This window comes from Podarcis cretensis, assembly GCF_951804945.1.
Source record: "Podarcis cretensis genome assembly, chromosome: 7".
NCBI classification, from domain to species: Eukaryota; Metazoa; Chordata; class Lepidosauria; order Squamata; family Lacertidae; genus Podarcis; species Podarcis cretensis.
The window spans coordinates 65,168,187-65,188,576 of record NC_137176.1 but is presented as its reverse complement, the minus strand read 5'-3'; the positions used below and the strand labels follow the sequence as shown (position 1 = coordinate 65,188,576).

The 20,390-nt window shown below is 42.2% G+C and overlaps 1 protein-coding gene across 1 annotated transcript; it reads right to left on the bottom strand.

Annotated features, from left to right (window-relative positions):
- Positions 1-12: 12 nt before the first annotated feature.
- On the bottom strand, positions 13-19,844 carry ATP6V0D2 (ATPase H+ transporting V0 subunit d2). Its single transcript, XM_079983174.1, has 8 exons — positions 17,862-19,844; positions 10,970-11,141; positions 9,042-9,220; positions 7,900-7,979; positions 6,413-6,490; positions 4,899-5,075; positions 1,765-1,845; positions 13-1,092 (listed from the first exon to the last, which is right to left on the bottom strand). The coding sequence occupies exons 1-8, from the start codon at positions 17,989-17,991 to the stop codon at positions 931-933; spliced, it is 1,059 nt and encodes a 352-aa protein (XP_079839300.1). The 5' UTR covers positions 17,992-19,844; the 3' UTR covers positions 13-930.
- Between the last annotated feature and the right edge of the window lie 546 nt (positions 19,845-20,390).

Sequence of the window (20,390 nt, the reverse complement as noted above, 5' to 3'; positions counted from 1 at the left end):
TGTATACATGCATAGACCAGGAAATAGATTTTATTTCAGCAAGACAGCAAGATAAGCAATTCTGTAACATTCTTACATCTCATCATATATCATCACATTTCATGACAAACTTTATTTGATGACTCTAAGCTGAATGACGGCTATATATTCGCAGTAAATTTCTGGAAAACAATTTATTTAACCCATTTATTGCATTTTTAAAAACAACAACAACGGGCCTATGTCCCACCAAAACAGCCCAAGGGAGTTCCCTCTTCTTCCTTTGCAACATGTTTTTAATCACAAGCAATTACTAGGTAGTAGAGCTGCTTCTGTTCCTTTAATTTCTTGTTGGGCTTTATGATTCTTAAGTGGTACTATAGGAGTCTTGCCATTTAAATCTAACCATGCATGTGATACACGAGAAGTATTCTTTAATGAAATGCTAATGCTTTAAAGTAATGCCTTTCTTTCTCTATATTTTACATTTCTTGGGGCCCAACCAGAAGTGAAGTGAAATGCAACTTTGCATTTAAGGTGCATGCTTTTAAAGAAAAAGAAAAAGCGCCAGCTGGGGGCAGTGATAATTAAAGGGATCAGATAGGGAAGGAGATCTAACATTTTCCAGAGCAATCGTAACCCTGAGATCCACTGGCTAGAAGGGCCAGAAAGGCATATTTGCTGCACAGCCTTCCACTATTCCTGCAGAAAACTCTGCAGTCATGGGTCTACTGATGATCTACTGACAGAACCTCTGGAAAAGATCGGGGAGGGCAGGAGGAAATGGAAGTGCCCCAAACATAAAATTCCTGGTTGGCTAATCATAATTATAAAATGTTATTGGTAGCTATAATGTGCAAATTAACCCCCCTTTTTGGAATATGAGTAATTTAGTAAAGAACCCAGTAGATGAAATAGATGCAGCATTAAAACACACCACTAAAGTCTAGTTTAGAGAATAGGGATGTAGTTGTTAATTTTTGTTCTGTGTCTCTGGGAAATGCATTCAGCAATCCATACAATGTTTCTGCTTTCTTGTTCCTTCAGCTTCACATAGGCATAGAAGACCCCAAAATGGAACTGGTTGTTGAATGCCAGCACATTCATTTTGACCTGAAGACAAGAGTGCAAGAAAGAAATATTTTATTAGTGAGGGGAAATAATCAGTTACTTGTTATCTTTCATTCTCAAGCATTCTAAAGAGTTTTACAAACCTTTTCTTTTACAAATACTTTTCTCAGTAGGAGCTGGGTCAAAGTACAGCTATCTTTGGGTTTTTGTGACAATTTAATAGGCCACAGGAACATTAAAGGAATAGGTTAGGACACCGAAATTAATGTTTCTCGAATGGCTGCAGCACTGGAAGATTCAGAGCTGCTTTGAATGGAATTTGACCATATGTCTCATACAAATGGCTCTGTGGGCATTTTTTTTCTTTTGAGTTCGCTTCTCCAAAAGGTGGTAGTCATTTTTAACACTTTGCGCCTTCATAATACTGAAGGACAGGGATGGGGAACCAGTGGCCCTCTAGATTTTAGTGAACTCCAACTTCCATTAGCCCCACCTAGTATGGTCAATGGTCAGGGATGAAGGGTGTCCAGCAGCATCTGGAGGGCTACATATTCCCTCGTCCTGCTTTAGGAAGATACTGGCTGTTTATTCAGAATGAACAATGTCACCTCTTGCAAGTCCATCACCACTTTCTCTCACAGTTGACTCTGAGCAAGTCTAAGAAAAACAAATGTTACAAAGATAAAGTTTTGAACCAAAGAAAGAGCATCTTACCTCATGTTCAAAAAAAGCATCTTCTAACGTTTTTTCTCCTCCTGTACCACTTCCTACGCTTTCGAAGCAAGCCCTGTATTGCTGAAAGTACAAAAAACCACCACTGGTTTTATTTCACTTACATGCGATGTTTCTGTGTATTTAAAATTAATCTTTTTTTGTAAATAGGTTCCTTCGGTGCACAACTCTAGAATGTATGGGCAGTGAGTTTCAAGGGTATTTCTTACTCCCCTCACTCAAACACTGCCTGAAAGTGACTTTATAGGGGTCAAAGTTCAGTGACAGAGAAGAGGAGGAGGAGGAGTTTGGATTTGATATCCCGCTTTATCACTACCCAAAGGAGTCTCAAAGCGCCTAACATTCTCCTTTCCCTTCCTCCCCCACAACAAACACTCTGTGTGGTGAGTGGGGCTGAGAGCCTTCAGAGAAGTGTGACTAGCCCAAGGTCACCCAGCAGCTGTATGTGGAGGAGCGGAGACGCGAACCCGGTTCCCCAGATTACGAGTCTACTGCTCCTAACCACTACACCACGCTCTCCACATCCTTTGCATGCAAAAGATCCCAGGTTCAGGCCATGACAGCTCCAGGTGGGGCTGGAAAATACTGCTGCCTCAAAACCTAGACAGCTGCTGCCAGAGTGGTGCAGCTAAACCTCACGGACTTACCAAAGGGCAGATTCATATACATAGAAATGTTTGTGTTCTAAAGACTTTTGCTAGGTACATTAACCACAAGGCGACATAGCCTTGTCATTTTTCAAGGGCTGTTCACACCTCCCAGTCACCCACACACAGTGAAACAGAAACCATCCCTGTTTAATGTATTTGTTGAAACCTGGCATGGGATTGCCTGCCGTTGTATCCTTATTGCATCATGTTAGGCTATGAGTTTATGTGTAGGCAGTAAATTACAGAAAATGCAATCTCCTGATTAAAATGAGTTTTCCTCCGGGTTGGCGCCATCGCCGAATGGCGGACTCCCTCCGAGCTCCGGAGGGAGCCTGCCCGGCAGGGGCTGGGTTCTACCGCGCCGGCGACGCGGGGACCCTCAAAAACCATGGGCACTGAAACCCATGGGCATGGTGACTCGGCGGGCACCGTTTGCGTCCCCCCCGACCCGCGAAGGAGCCTTTTTAAAGGCTGCGGAGCGGGTGACAGGGGTGGTGGTGCTGTGAGTCCTCCGCTTCCCCTGCCGAGCGAAGCCGCATGCCATTCGACGGAGAGCGCTGACTTCCTCCATTGAAAATTTGGACTTTAAAAGAATAACCCGTGAGTAATTGGAACTTGGATTAAAAAAGGGGAAAAAATCTTTTTTAATTCGGAGCGAGCGGGGGAGGTGCAAAAAGGAAGTCAGCCTCCCCCCTGTTGTAGAGGAGCTAAAGCAAAGGATTTGACAACTAAGATCAAGTGCAACCTTTTTTTGATAAAATTATTAACTTTGCGATGGAAAATTATAAGACTGGGCTGGAGGAGAAAAGTGGAATGTGAATTAAAAGGCAACCCCCCCCCCGGAACCCCGGGAGCGATCCGTAAGAGCGCCGGGAGAGGAGAAATAGAGGTTTTGACAGCTGTCAAAGGAGCTGTCAAAGCGGAAGAACAAAAAGAGAACTTTGTTACGAGGACTTTGCTGGTCACATTTGTTACAAATTGGATATAAATTGTTTAAAACAAGGAATAATAAGTTACTTTGACTGTTGGGTGTGATCGGGAAGGAAACTAAGCTACTATAATCCCTCTAGAGGAGCTGTGGGACACTACAAGTATTGTTGGCATCGAATTTGAATAGGACTTTTTATCTCCTGGGAAACTGCAGAAATGGAACACTATTTTGTCTATAGAGGTCTACACACTAAAGGAGACAATAGATTTATCTATTGAAGAATGGAAGGGACTTGACATAATGTTTTGTTCCTGAATAACAAAGCCTCTACAGAGGAATTAGAAGCTTTTTGGAATTAGAACATTTGTGCAGGAGAGCAGGGAAGAAAAAAAAAAGAGGAGGAGAGAGAACAACAAGAACAACAAGAATAACAAGAACTGGACAAAGTTGGAAGATAGACTCCTTCCAAGATTGGACATGTGAAATCAAAGATGACCAAAAGACGGCAAAGACTAATAAAAAGACGGCAAAGTGGACTGGTGAAGGACTGTGGTTTAGATGTGGGAGCTCCAGGATGACAGTAGATATTGACGGACATTGGGAACGCAACCGGGAAAGGGGGGAGGGAAATTTGGAATCCAAAGGGTGTTAAATTACATTTTATTCTTTTTTCTATTTTTCTGTTTATTTTAATCTGTATTGCATATTAAAGAGGGGAACTCGTGGAAGGGAAAAGGTCGATTTTAGGGGATGGGAAAATATTTTTTAAATTGGGTCAATGATAAATAATTTTAAAATTTGGGGTAAGAATTTGTTGAATCTATTTGAAAGAATTGGAATACAAGAGGGGGAGGGGAGGGGAAGTCCTGGAAGGATGCCAATGAAAATTAGGTTTTAAATTTGGATGTTTTTCTTTTTCTGTTATATTTGAAAATCTTTAATAAATATTATTTTTTAAAAAATAAAAATAAAAATAAAATGAGTTTTCCAAAGCACACAGATTCATTTTTCTTGAGTGACTGACACTACACTAAAGCTTCTCTAACATTGTGCAATTAACCTTCATAAATCAATTGGACCCAACTATAAAGGTTTCACTGGGTCTCTTTGGTGGTACATGCCCTCATCTAAGAGCTGGGCTCTGGCTAGCATGGTCTGGGGACTATTGCAGCTTTAATGAGTAGCTGCAGTGACTTCCTACACAATTTTAGGTGCAGGAGCCTTTCCTCCCTCCCCCCCCAAATCAGGCCACCCATCAACTTTGGGGGGGTGTCTGGCCCCCTAAAGTATTTTATGGGGGACCCCCAAAGGGACCTGGGCCCCTAGGAGTTGGTGCCTATGACAGAGACGATGGTCCCCTCCCTTGGCAATTGCCCCATGTATTTCCCTTAGTGAGGGGCGCTGAGAATCACCACTCTTCACTTTGTTTAGAATCTGGCTGAACAAGTACTTAATGCCCTTTCTTTGGTGGTACTTGCCATGGAATGTTGTAGACACAGTAAGCTTTTGTTAGGAGCTATTTAGTATTTACATACAGCATAGTAGTCTGCCACGCCCTTCACTTGCTCATAATCTTCTGTTTTGGCAAGCATATCTAAGCCTTCTGGATACAGTTTCCCACACGTTGGATACAGCTTCTGTCTGTCTTCATTGCTTAATTCAGTGCCAAATGAATTAATGGTGATGATGAAGGCACGCCTGTCTGCTTCAAACTGCATAAGACAAAAACAAATGACAGCTTTCAGCCTTTAAAAAATATTTTGTAGACATCTACTATGGAGTGCAGGAGGGGTTTGCTGGCGATGGGACCCTTCTCTCATCCTCCTTACCCCAAATTGCTCTCCTCCTAAGTCTGTGGAAATTGTGGGACAACATGGAATCACAAGGGATGATTTGATGTGAAAGGGGATAAAACAACCATGAGGTTGCAGATATAGTGAGAACAAACTACAGTATTTTGGCCCAGAATTAATGTGCAGCAAATTAATTGAAAGAGAAGCCATTTTTTAATGTGGCTGGCAGGATGTTTGAAGCAGAATCAAAAGCATCAAAACTGCATTACTTTCTGGTTTTATTTGTTAGATTCGCTCCCCAAATTATGATAATAGTATACAAAGACCCCAATCGTCAACAGATATATACAGTATACCATATATGCATGTAGGTCTGTTTGAAGTCTAAAGCACATTCAATGCACACTTAAAGCACAAGTCTCTTCTAAGGAGTCCTGGGAACCATAGTTTTCCCATCACAGAAATACAGTTTCCAACCACCTTAATAAACTACAGTTCCCATGATGCTTTGGGGAAGCTATGTGCTTTAAATGTGCGTTGAATGCACTTTAAACGTATGGCGTGGACCTGCCCACGTGAACAGTGGGATTCATACAGCCTGCTGACTGATTCTCCCATGATCGGCATTGAGTATTTCTTGAACTGCTGAAATATATGAGCTTTTCGTTTTCTGCTTTCAAGCTGTTTGAAATGTTGTTATCAACTAGGAACAATGAAATATTGTTATGAATGGTATGAAATTGATATAATTGTTCTTATATGTGTCTTCATTGATGATGCTTTTAAATTGCTTTCAGATGTTTTATAGGAAGTGATTCATAAATGGAAAAATCATGGTCATGTACGTTTTGGTGAAATGCGTAATGGATCATCTAGAATTTTGATATTTTCCTTTTGCCCTATTCATTTATTTTTAACTATCGAGATATTGTAGACTAATAGCTTGTGATTATTTTTACATATATATATTGTAACATCAGAAATGTATGTATTGGTTATGGTGGCAGGCAGGCTTTGTAGTTTCTTAGAGCAGCTATTCCCTGTCAGCAGGGGGCAGACTGGAAAACTTAAAGGCAGCTCTTGAATCACCTTGTAACATGACAAGGTATAGAAGCATTCACAGGTGAATTTTGGAAAGAAAACAAATGTAGCGCAATGTGGCTCAACAGGACAAATTGACTGAAAAATGTATGCATGCACAAGAAGCATGGGCTAAAGAATGACTGATTCATTCCTAGGCATAATGTTTTCCTTACCTCTAAGAGTGGGCACATTATATCTGCCGTAGTGCCACCTTGGTTTTTGCAGAACGTATAGAACGCTTCGAGGTAAGACTAAAGAATGGGACAGGAAAAAAGTAACATTATATTCAAACCTTCTCTGAATTACTGACAGTCATGGCTGGAGCAGTCAGCCAGCCATTGCCCTTACTTATTATGTTCAACCAGCCATTATGGGAAGTACAAAACATGTAAAAACTAAAGGGTGTGAGACAGGTTAGTTTTCTCCTACTGATGATGTGTTGCTGCAATAGTAATCCCGTTTGGTAGGAGAGGAACCGAACTGTTGGCAATAACGTTTAGCAGAAGCGATGTTTTTATTTATTTAGAATGCACGTATTTTTCACTCTATAAGACGCACCAGACCACAAGACACACCTAGTTTTTGGAGGAGGAAAACAAGTGGGAAAAAATTCTGAATCTCAAAAGCCAGAACAGCAAGAGGGATCGCTACGCAGTGAAAGCAGCAATCTGTCTTGCTGTTCTGGCTTCTAGGATAGCTGCGCAGCCTGCATTCGCTCCATAAGACGCACACACATTTCCCCTTACTTTTTAGGAGGTGAAAAGTGAGTCTTATAGAGCCAAAAATACGGTAAATATGAACACTGTCATCACTGTTCATTGCAGTAGGAAAGCCTAGAGGACCTTAGCCTTTACTATATAAGGTGCAGTTAGCTGATTTGCACATACACTACTACAGTAGGTTGTCAGTGCTCATGTAATGGCACAAAGGCGAATTCCCATGCACATTTACTAGAAAGCAGGTTTCCTTGAACTCCATTCTGCCTAATATACAGGACCTCAATGTTTACCATTCCCCCGAGGCACCCGTCTGTTTATATACACCTGTAAGTCAAGAGAACATTTCGTGCAGCTGTTGAAGTGGAAAATAGTTCATGGAAGCTTATGCCACAATAGTGTGAAAAGTCTTTAAGGTTCCACAAGACTCTTTGTTCTTTTTTCTGCAAGACACTATTATGGCTACCCCTCCAGAAACAGTGGCTGCTTGGAGATCTGGTCACAAGGTGAAATGTGAAAGTTTCATTTGTGACAGAAAAACACAAATTCCAGGAAGCAGAAAACACTTGCTCTTCTTGCTCCCTCCGAATTACCCTTAGAGTTGAACTTGTCCAAATTCTACACATTCTATATGTTACATCCTGCTCTCAGATTAGGGTGGCTTTGCATTTTATAGGAAGTGCCAAGTACTGGAAGTTGACTCTCTTGTCACTTGCACATTTGCTTTTGCCGTTTCCTGTAGCATGCAAATTCATTTCAGGGAACGACAGAGGGTGCAGTGAGCATTACATCAATATCAGGGTTAATTTCCCCCCATTTATTGAGAGTACACTATTTAAATCCCACCCATTCTCCAAAGTTCCCAAGACCGCTTATTTTCATGGCTATACATTGTACCTATCCCCTTGCTTTACTTTTTCACAGCTGACGCTGAAAGCATTTACCTTATACAGTTTGTTGCGCATGATTTCAATGTTCATTTCATCCAGATCGTTTTCAGATACACAGTCTTGAAAGAAATCAGCTGAAAAGCAGACATGTTTAAATTATAAAGGCAAGTTGTAGAGAAGCATAAGAAGCCCACTTATTGGTTTTAACAATTTTTTTATGCTCAATGACTGACTTTCTACTCCACTACAAAAAATAATATAGAAGGAAGGAGAGGAAGTAAATGTTTTCAACATTCCTGATGTGGTGTATATATAATACAGCTTTGCAGGAGGATTCTGCTTTTAAGATAATGGGGTTGCTAATCCAAATCTCCACCAGGTGTCTCGTAGGAAATGCTAGCATAAAATTTGGTCTACTCTCTGACCTAGCAGTCAGTGTTGCTTTGGGTTGCCTAGATAATGCGACTAACAAATTTAATAACTAATAAAAATAAATAGATGATCTATGGGAAGGCTATTCTACTCTCTGTATATGTATTATATCACCCACTCTGATACATTTATTTGTTTGTTTTGTTATAATTTTGATTTTAAATGGTGATTTATTTCTTTTAAGAATATTGGAGAGAAAAATCACCAAGAGTGCCTGGTCCCATTCATGCAATGAATTTTTACTTATTTTGACAGCTCTCTAGAGCTTTCCTACAGGGCAGAGCCGACCCACCCAAGAGGCAAGGTGAGGCAGCTGCCTCAGGCATCACCTGGATCATAACCCCTGTTCTGCTGCCCAGCTTTGCTGCTTGTCTCCCCAGCCTCTAGGGACAGAGAGGGACCAGCAGCAAAGCTTCAGCTTCTGAAGCTTAGAGTAGCTGTCAGTAGTGCCTAAGTGCAAAGCAGCCTGAGAACCCTTCTGAGCTCTTCAGAGGATCAGAGGAGGGTTTCAGAATGGGGATATTTCCAACCCTACCTAGAGGTGCCAGGAATTGAATTTGGGACCGTCTTCATGCAGGGCAAAAATTCTGCCATTTCTGTGGTCTTTGCCCTAAGACAACTGGCTGCCTTCATTTTAATGGGCCACAAGTACTGCAGACTAGATGCAGAGAGCAAGTGCTGCCATGATAGAAAACAATCTCATCTGAAGGTCCACACACACACACACACACACACACACACACACAAATTGTGAACTGTCATACCTAAGGGTGTATCCACCAAAATTGCATTGAATAACTCTGCAGGGTTTGGAGCAATGCTGACAGCTTCCATTTGCTCAAAATTGCCCAGCGGATGGCACTTGGGGACCAGCTCTTCCAAGGGCCGCTGACGCAGTGTGCCAGTAATGAGCAGGATCACGTTGTCAATCATATAGCTGTACCTAGTGAGAGAAAACAACATTCATCAAAATACTATGTTCTTCCTTAGGGAGAAAACTGCTTTAAAAAAGCTAAACACCAAGCCACATTTTGCAAATATAAAGGTTAAAATAGCCAGCGCTCTGCAGAAAAGGTGTGATCACTCTTTATCAGCTGTGGCAATGTGGCAACAAGGAATTCTTGTAAACAGAACGCTACATTAGACAGTCCCTAATCTAAGCAGGCTTGCACAGAATCACTGCAATCAAATGCAAAAATCAATAACTTAGAATTTAATGCCCAGAGCCACTTTTTATCAGGAAATGGGCTTATTTTACAAATGTGCAGGGGCCGATTGCCAATTTAAGTAGAGTCCTGTTTGATAGTGTGGAAATAATCCATGCACATACATTTGTACACGTGGGGTCTCATCGAACATTATTATGAATGAGCACATGAAGATCAGTCACACCTGATCCTGCCTCCTGATGCATTCCTTTAACCCAGGCTTCCTGAACCTGGCACATTCCAGATTACAACTCCCATAAATTCCAGCCAGCGCAGACAATGGTCAGGAATGATGGGGGTTGTAGTATTGGACATATGAAGGGCACTGGGTTATGGGAGGCTGCTCTAATGTCAGACAGGAAGCCTCTGGTGAGATGGACATGTAAGAAAACATGGCACTGACTTCTACCAGAAAGTCACAACCACAGCCCAAACTTGGCAGAGGAAATTTAGAGGGATTCTTGCCTTTTATTGCATGAAAATCACAGGACCGGGAGGGTGGTCCACTGGCAGCATCACAGCTCATGCACCATGGCCGCAGGCTACCATTCCTTGCATAGACTTTTAAACAACTAGGAAGACTTAATGAATTCAATCACAAAATCCACCCAAACAGCCTGATGTTAAGAAATCAATGTTAATTAGGTTGCCAAGTAAAAAAATAAACCTTGCTTCAAAGGGAGTTGGGAAATTTAATATTACAATGCTGCCAAAATGAATTAAAAGATAAATGTCTGGGCATCTGCCATAAGAATTTACTGCAGGCCAGAAGAAGCATTGCTAATGAATACAATGACTACATAAGTAGGCCTTGGATCTACTTATTGAAGTCCATCCTAAATGCATTACTGGGGATGCACGGTGCTTACTCTTGAGTAATCAGATTGTACTGTAAGTTTTCTGATTAAGCTGCCGTTACTAGAGTCTAGGCCATTCTGCTAGAGTCTAGGCCATTCTGCTTAGCATAAGATGCACACTTCAGAAAACAATCCACCAAACATTGCTTCTGTGTAACACTCATTTATTTCAATGGGGCTTGAACAAAGTGACCATGCAAAGTTTATTCCCAATGGAAACTAATTCAGGTTGCAATACGTCATGGCACCCAGAAAATCCAGTATGTTTGTACGTAACTATTCCATTAAAATGGGCTAAAAAACAGATGCATAAGACTAGAATTTATTTATTACCACATTTATATCCCACCTATTTCTCCAAGAAGTTCAAGGTGGTGTACATGGTTCTAACTCTCCTCATTTAATCCCCTTAACAACCCTGTGAGGTATGGCAGGCTGAGAGGCAGTGACTGGCCCAAAGTCACCCAGTGAGCTTCCTGGCTGAGTGCGAATTCAAATCCTGGTCTCCCAGGTCCTGGTCTGACACTCTAACCACTAGACCACACTGGCTTTCAATACTCTGACTTTATGGGCTTTTAGTCATTGTTTATTAGTTGCTCACATCATGAAATTACTAATTTTACTTACGTAATATAGTTTAGGAATGTGGAAAGTGGCTCGAAGGCATGATTTCTGAAATAGTGAAATTCTGCCAATAGTTTGGCCTTTAGTTTGTCGTCGATGATAGAAACCGTGAGAGAGCCTGTTTCGTTGGCTAAGAAGTTTCCGTAGTCTGTGGTTTGCAATTGTAGCTTCAGGTCTGGAATAGAATTGAAAAAGATTTGTTTTCTACAAAGAAACCAAGGAGGTTAAAGAGACAGTATCGCTTTTTTTTTTTAATTCATACTTCTCTTTCGTTTCCTTTTTTACACCCAGTGGTTCAGATGCAGCACAATCCCATGGTTTGCTTTAAGGTCTGAACCCACCCCAAACCACACTCACACTGGAGCTGACAAGCCAGGATCTGAAATCAGGGTTGGAAGCTGACTTGTAAACCGCAGTTTGCACTGAGTGTGACTTCCAGTATGATGTAGTGGTTAAGAGCGGTGGACTCGTAATCTAGTGAACCGTGTTCGCGTCTCCGCTCCTCCACATGCAGCTGCTGGGTGACCTTGGGCTAGTCACACTTCTCTGAAGTCTCTCAGCCCCACTCACCTCACAGAGTGTTTGTTGTGGGGGAGGAAGGGAAAGGAGATTGTTAGCCGCTTTGAGACTCCTTCGGGTAGTGATAAAGCGGGATATCAAATCCAAACTCCTCCTCCTCCTCTTCTTCTTTCTATTATGTAGGGATTCAGACATTGCACATAGATGTCCAAGATTGCTGTCAAAACAAAAAAAAATTTCCTTCCAGTAGCACCTTAAAGACCAACTAAGTTAGTTCTTGGTATGAGCTTTCGTGTGCATGCACACTTGTGCATGCACACGAAAGCTCATACCAAGAACTAACTTAGTTGGTCTTTAAGGTGCTACTGGAAGGAAAAATTTTTTTGTTTTGACTATGGCAGACCAACACGGCTACCTATCTGTAACAAGATTGCTGTGTGATTGGAATCTCTTCCTTTTCTCTTTTTTTGGGCTACTCTTTCACTCTCCATTCTCTGAGCAGTAGGAATCTCATAACAACTTTTACAGGGTTGTTTCAAGGTGAAAGCATTAGAGGCCAAGTGCATCTGGGTCCTTGTTTTTGTTTGCAATTGTACAGGTCGAGCAGGTATTACAGTCACATAGGAAGACCTAGTTCTGATGCAGCACATTAGTCCAGCTCCCAGACACAAAAACCAGAGAGCAAACTGCCCTAAAGCCTCTATAATAATGCTAAAACTTGATCATGTCTTTATTTAAAATGTACTTCATAGAATCATAGAGCTGGAAGGGACTGTAAGGGTCACCTACTCCAGCTGCTTGCAATGAAGAAATCTCAACACACAGTCCCTCATCCAGTTTGAAGCCATACCAGACCCTGCTTAGCTTTGCAACTGTGCTAGCAGTTTTATTGCTGCGCCACTATCACCCTTCATCAAAATGTTCCCAGTTCGGGTACATAAATGTGAACAAAATTAACTCACACAACATAGAAATACAATTTAAAAACAAAGAAGCATAATGAAGCATAGCATATGTCATAAAGACACTACAGTCTCCACTGTGCCACATTTCCAAAAGGAAACAGGAATCCTAGGTAAGCACCTGGAACCCCTGGAATTTCACACTGCTTGGAGATTAGGGTGACATGCAACAGTATATATGTAATAAGTTTATTATATGTCTTAAGTAAATTATACGTATTGGGTTTTATTGGCACTCACCGGGAGAAGTGAATACACATAAAGGTCTCATGACATAAATGCAATGCACATCAATGGATGCAACTATTATAATCTCATGCAAGCTTTGTATTTTATCTGTTTCAGTAAGGAAAAAATTTAGCCCCAGCCCCAGTTGTGTCCCTCTCCAGATCCATTTACGTTCTCCCCTCTATGGGGGGAAGCAAAGCAAAGAGCTTCACTGTTGCAGAATGTCAATAGTCACCACCCACCGATGAAACTGAGTCCCCTTCGCCATCAGGAATTCTGAAGGATGATGCAATGTGACTCATTGTGTGTGACTTTACTAGTCACTTGGTTTTATTTTATTTTTTAAAAAGAAAAAAACCACTTCAACTGACTGTGTGAACTAGGTCATCGTCTGCTAGTTCCTACTGCAGAATGTACAATGATTTCCCTGTACAAAATCTGGGAATGGAAATTTGGCAAAGAGGAAAAGATAGATCAGAGTATCTGATACCAAAGCATCTCTCCATAACAAACTCCCTTTACAAGTTGCACACAAGGACAGACTCTGAGCTTTGGATCATTTAAATGCTTTTGAAGCTTCTGTGCACTCGGTTTAACTAATTATACAAGTTCACATCAGCATGTACCTGTGCAGCTTCTGTTTTTTCTGCCTTAGACTGAAGCCTGCCAGTAAAAGCTAATGAAGGGTTGCATGTTAAACAAAGTGCTGCAGAATTTAAAAACAAGGCTCTGTTGGTAAAATATTGTGCGGATGAAACCCTTGCAAGCAACAAAGGAATGGAGTCAAATAACCCAAGGCACCCAGCATTCTTCTGTCTCATTACTCTTTTCCATGCAGAAAAAGGGCATGGATGAAACTAGCCACAGATGACTCGGAGGTGATTCACGCACCATAACTTGTCCTCACAAATGCAGAGAAATCAATGCACACCGAATATCTGTAATGACCTCCACACATGTTCATTTTACTTCAGTATGTATGAGCTTGTTTGCACCAGAAACGGAATGTAATTTATAGTGTGCAAAGAAAATTGGACTGCTAAGAGATTCAGATTAAAATGCCTGCTTGGCCCTAAAGGTCAGTGACCTTGTGTCAAGATAGCCAAATATGTCATTTTTTGTTTCTCTAAGTTTTTTATTGTTCCACTCTTAAGTTTAGTTTTCTATATTTCAACATTCATTTGCAATTTTTTTTAAAAGTCCTCATGAAAATTCACCTGTGTGTGAAATATTGCCTAATATATGCATTTTACAGAGCAATTTCCCCTTAATACAGGGTTTCCCAAACTAAGGTCCACAGACCAACAGTGGTCCATGACCTTCATTCAGGTGGTCTGTGAAGAACAATTACAATTTGAATTCTATGGAATTCAAACATAAATACAATAAATCACAATATAAGAAATAAAAGAACCAATAAAAAGAACCAATAAAAGTTCAATTAAAATTCATACAGCGTCTAGCAGAGTGAATCACAATTGCTACAACAGGCAACAGGAAAATTGTTAAATGGTCCGCCAAGACCCTCAGAATTTTTCATAGTGAATAGTGGGTGAAAAGAAGTTGGGGAACTTTTACCTTATATCATGCATTTCTGTGTTATTTTCACTAATCTATGCATACTTTACCACAGACTTTTCTCAGTGTTCATGTTGGTGACACACTTTTTAGACAAGCATCATTTCGCAACACAGTAATTCAGTTTTACTAGCAAACCAGAGGTTAAACTAACCCCTTTCCAGCCCCAGGAGGAGCGTGGGGAGCAGTCATGTGACACACCTACATGCTGCAGCTGACACTAACGTGTCACGACACACAGTTTGGAAAGCAATGCTTTAACCTAGCAGTTCGAAAGCACCTCCGGGTGCAAGTAGATAAATAGGGACCGCTTACCAGCGGGAAGGTAAACGGCGTTTCCGTGTGCGGCTCTGGCTCTGGCTCTGGCTCTGGCCAGAGCAGCGATGTCACGCTGGCCACGTGACCCGGAAGTGTCTCCGGACAGCGCTGGCCCCTGGCCTCTTGAGTGAGATGGGCGCACAACCCCAGAGTCTGTCAAGACTGGCCCGTACGGGCAGGGGTACCTTTACCTTTACCTTTTTATGAAAAAGATATTGCAAAATTCAGAGAAGTGCAATTTTCAAAGGTTGGCTGTGTTTTAGTTGGCATATTGCAGGCATGTCCAAAGTCCGTTTTGGGGGCCTAATTCAGCCCGCTGGTCGGTTTAATCCAGCCCCTGTGGCAGTTTATTTCCTGGGGTAAAATCTTAAAAAAACCTCAACCAACTTCAATCCTAAAAAAAGGTTAACAACTGTGGTTGGCCCTTTAGTCGGCCCTCATGGCCCTTCACTTCATCAAGTCTGGCTCTCTTTGAAAAAAGTTTGGACACCACTGATATATTGTTCCAGAAAGTGCAAATTAGGTAGGTTTAAATGCAAACTGAATTGATGTTCCCCTCCATCCCTAGCTGCTGGTATCTTTCATCCTAATTTACCTCTTAGCCTTCATGAGCTTCTTGTCAGAGCTTATCCCCCTCTTCACATCACTGCTGGATGTGCAGCAGAGAGAGGTTGTCTTGCCCCACACCTGCGTCATCATCAGAGGCTGGTACTGGTAACAAGAAGGAATGGCCCTCACAGATTGCATTGGCTCACTAGCAATTCCTGCAATGGTGGCCACATTTTTAAAGCTGGTAAAGTGCGGTCTTGACTATGCTACCACTCAGTGGATTTGTAACTGGCTGACTGACCGAACCCAAAGGGTGCTCATCCCATCCTGGAGAAGAGTGACTAGTGGGGTGCCACAGGGTTCTGTCTTGGGCCCGGTCTTATTCAACATCTTTATCAACGACTTGGATGATGGACTCAAGGGCATCCTGATCAAATTTGCAGATGACACCAAACTGGGAGGGGTGGCTAACACCCCAGAGGACAGGATCACACTTCAAAATGACCTTGACAGATTAGAGAACTGGGCCAAAACAAACAAGATGAATTTTAACAGGGAGAAATGTAAAGTATTGCACTTGGGCAAAAAAAATGATAGGCACAAATACAAGATGGGGGACACCTGGCTTGAGAGCAGTACATGTGAAAAGGATCTAGGAGTCTTGGTTGACCACAAACTTGACATAAGCCAACAGTGTGACGTGGCAGCTAAAAAAGCCAATGCAATTCTGGGCTGCATCTATAGGAGTATTGCATCTAGATCAAGGGAAGTAATAGTGCCACTGTATTCTGCTCTGGTCAGACCTCACCTGGAGTACTGTGTCCAGTTCTGGGCACCACAGTTCAAGAAGGACACTGACAAACTGGAACGTGTCCAGAGGAGGGCAACCAAAATGGTCAAAGGCCTGGAAACGATGCCTTATGAAGAACGGCTAAGGGAGCTGGGCATGTTTAGCCTGGAGAAGAGGAGGTTAAGGGGTGATATGATAGCCATGTTCAAATATATAAAAGGATGTCACATAGAGGAGGGAGAAAGGTTGTTTTCTGCTGCTCCAGAGAAGCGGACACGGAGCAATGGTTCCAAGCTACAAGAAAAAAGATTCCACCTAAACATTAGGAAGAACTTCCTGACAGTAAGAGCTGTTCGACAGTGGAATTTGCTGCCAAGGTGTGTGGTGGAGTCTCCTTCTTTGGAGGTCTTTAAGCAGAGGCTTGACAACCATATGTCAGGAGTGCTCTGATGGTGTTTCCTGCTTGGCAGGCGGTTGGACTCGATGGCCCTTGTGGTCTCTTCCAACTCTATGATTCTATGATTCTATTCTATGAAAGCTGGTTTGCTCGTCTGAATCACCACTGGATTGCTCTGCCATTATCTTTGGATGGACCAGGTTACATATCAAACTGCACCGTAATATAGCTTTGGGAAGTGTTAGGTGTAACACTCATGATCATGTTACGATGTGATGAGAGACCAAATGATACAAACCCAGCACATAACAGCCTCCCCCAACCCAGTGAGCTCCAGTTAGACACCAGTTCCCACCATTCCAAACTGGTTGGGACTGATAGGAGAACATCTGCAGGTCACCAGGCTGGGGAAAGCGATCATAGAATCGTAAGGACCAACGAGCATCAACAACACCCATCCCGTGTTTCAAACATTTCTCAGTGAGAAGCTGTTGCATAGCAAGAGGCTGGGAGCAAGTAGTCCTGCCACCCAGGACATGGGTGGCATAGCTAAAGCAGGAAGGAAGCTAAGGGGAAACAAAGTGAGGAGCAGGCAAACAGATCGGGAAGAATTTAGGGAGAGTCTCAGAAAAGCAAGGCAGAAGAAATTTTATATAAAAAAGAGCCAAGAAGAAATAAAGTTAAAGGCAGAACTGTGCAGCCTGCCAGCAGCCTTTTCCCAATTCCTTGTATATGGGCTGCTTTGAGGTCTGAGCCAAAGGAAACTCAAGTGGCCTCAGGTGGGCTTATCCGCCAAATCTGGGCAGGGCTGACAAAGATCAGCCCAAGGGAGGAGAGCATTTTATGGAATTGATACATTAGAGTCCCCTTTTTAATATGGGTGGTACTCCTCACTACATGCGTTTATCCCTGTTCCTGAAGGCAAAATACTGAAAAGTAGCAATGTTAAGACACGATGGAACATAGTGCCCAATTATGGAAGCATGCAAAACATGTGTTTGCCAGACAGGGATGTCCATGATATACAGTGGGATTTACTTCTCAGCGGATATGTTTTGTGTGGGACTTCAGTGTCTTCTTGGATGGCACTGAACGATTCCAGCACAAAATCATCTACTTATCCACCAAAAATGCCATTAAGACAAATTATCAGTAGTCTTGTTTATTTCAGTTCTTGACTTAACGTGGCTATGAATTAGGCTACAAGTATAAAAGAATATTGGTTTATTTGCATAGTCCAACTGGTAACAGCAGCTGTATTTTAATACTTTATTGATATGCTAGCGTTACACATTCCCAACAAACTCAATGTCATTTCAGTTGACCTAAGGTACAGTATATATATGATTTCTGCCTTCATCCCAATATGAATTCCAGTTGACCTTTTGAAGGACAATCCCATTTTTTGTTTTGTTTCAGTAACATTTAAAAAGAAAAACACATTTCAACAATTGTTAGTTGATCAAATACCATTCCCCTCCCAGCAGAGCTACAGAGGCCGCTGTGATACTTTCAAATGTCACGAGACTGAGATTTCGTTTGACTCCTACTCACCTTCCAGCGTTTCGCACTGTGCTAAGTTGACATAGTCAGAAGCCGTCAAGATGCCACATTTGAAGCCTCGGACCAGGCCCTCAAGATACCCATGATCCACATTGAAGAAAAACTCTGAATAGCCCGGCATAGTGGAAAAGAGGGTCTGATGCCTCTCTATGCTTAAAAAAGTACTGAGTCTTGTGTCTCCAGAAGTAGACAGCAAGTGGTCACTAGCCTTTGCTGGACTTTAATTCGCTTCTCCTTCCTGTTTCATTGTTTCCAGTACAACATCACTGCGCTCTGCATAGTGCTTACACAACATAAGCTCAGCAGGCAGACACAAACTAACTCTTTCCTATTAGTAACAAAGCTACTCTGGGTGTAAAGGACAACATAAGAGCAAGGGCAGGAGGAGGACAGAATGTGAGTTGGATTGGACTGGACAACATATCCTTAAAATATTGAAGAATGCATGCTTGCTCCTCGAAAACATTAAATCATCGCCTTTTAAACCGCTTTCAAAGAGACGTATGCTCTGAAAGTGCAACAGCCAATTTCAGAGCAACTGTGCTTGAATTTGAAATCAAAGGTATTATTTTGGTTTGAAGGAGAGTGATTGGATCTCCAGTTTCTATAAACTATAAAGCAGTTTTGGGAGGGCCACAATTTGGGGGGTGGGGAGAAAAAGAGGTGATTAACCCTTTCCTCCCTGCTCTGTTTTCCTGATGAACCCCCACCCCAACATGCCTTTTCCCCTTCTGGTGGGCAAATATTTTTCAAAGATTGCAGCTTTGGAATACATCGTTTAAAAAACTGCACAAGCGAAACAGTTAACCACATTCCCTCTGCCCCATAAGCACCACTTCTTCCACTAATTGACTTTTGCAGAAAAGATCCAACCATATCTGACATCTAATTTTCGTTTGCCATATCCCGACCTCGCTGTACCATTAACCAACCTGGCAAGTGGGGCATTTTATTTTCTGCATGGCTGAAAATGGTTACATTTAGCCACTAGGAGTCTCCCTAACCCTGTGACTAAATATGTTCCTCCCTGTGTGCTTCACCAGTTACAAGTATATTATACCAACAGGAAACAAAAATCTAATTTTTAAAGCTGCGATGTTCCTAGCCGGTAAGCGACATTTATTTCATTATAGCGATTTTTGCCCGGGGAAGCTGAGATTGCTACAGAGCGGCTGACAAAAGAATCAGCAACCAGGAGTTTCTGAGTCTCTAGTACTTCCCTCCTCTCAATATATATGTGACTTTGAATCATAGGAGGAAAGTGGAAAAAATCTTTTGCAATTTAACACCGAAACCATACATCTTATGGATATTTATTTAGAATTGTATATTTTGCCGAATAATAGTAATTCCATTTTGTGGCGCTAATCCATACCCTCCAACATCTCTCCAATAAAAATGGGAACATCCTTTTATGGTTTTACATACAATTGCTTTAAAGTTCTTACTCCATTTAAGCTTTCATTAGCTCCTGGTTCACATGCCATGCTAAGCCAAACCATGGCTTAGCACAACTGTGCCTGCAGCCCCAGATGTAGCCAGTTTGCTCAGCCCTAGTCATTTTGCTGTTCCAACATGCTGAGCTAAGCAATAGCTTCTCATGCCGACTGAACCAGGGCTCATGGTTTAGCTCTCCCAGACAAACCATAAACTGTAAATCATAGCCCAGATTCTGGTTAGGTCTCCTGATTAGTCTGGAGAGAAACAAAACCAGGACGTTAAGCCAAACCATGGCTTGGCTAACCATGACGCAACAGCAAAATGACTGGGTCGGAGTGAAGCAGCTGCAATCTCCTCTCCGTGAACCCACATATTTCCTCTGTGCCATAGTTATGGCGTATTCTGATGTGCAAACCAGGTCCGCCAAAATACAGTGGGTTCTTTCTGTCGTACTGTTTTGAAAGTATGTCTTTCTATGTATAATGACTGAAACCGCATCTGTTCCTTAAGTAATGGTGCAAAGAGGGTAATACGCAGGGGTGACTTATTTCTATGGATGACAGACATATCCCACCTCTCCTACAAGGAGCTCAAGATGGTGGACGCGGTTCCTCTTGCTCCCATTTTATCCTCATAACAACCCTGTGAGGTAGGTTGGACAGAGAGTGAGTGACTGGCCCAAGACCACCTAGCAAGCTTCCTGGCTGAGTGGGGCTTTGAACTCTGGTGTCCCAGGCCCTAGTCCAGCACTCTAACCACTAGGTAAAAAGGTAAAGGACTCCTGGGCTGTTAAGTCTAGTCAAAGGTGACTATGGGGTTGCTGCACTCATCTCACTTTCAGGCTGAGGGAGCCAGCATTTGTCCACAGACAGCTTTCTGGGTCATGTGGCCAGCATGACTAAACTGCTCCTGGCACAACAGAACACTGTGACAGAAACCAGAGCACACAGAAACGCCATTTACCTTCCCGCCACAGTGGTACCTATTTATCTACTTGCACTGGTGTGCTTTCGAACTGCTAGGTTGGCAAGAGCTGGGACAGAGCAACGGGAGCTCACCCCATCACACGGATTCGATCCA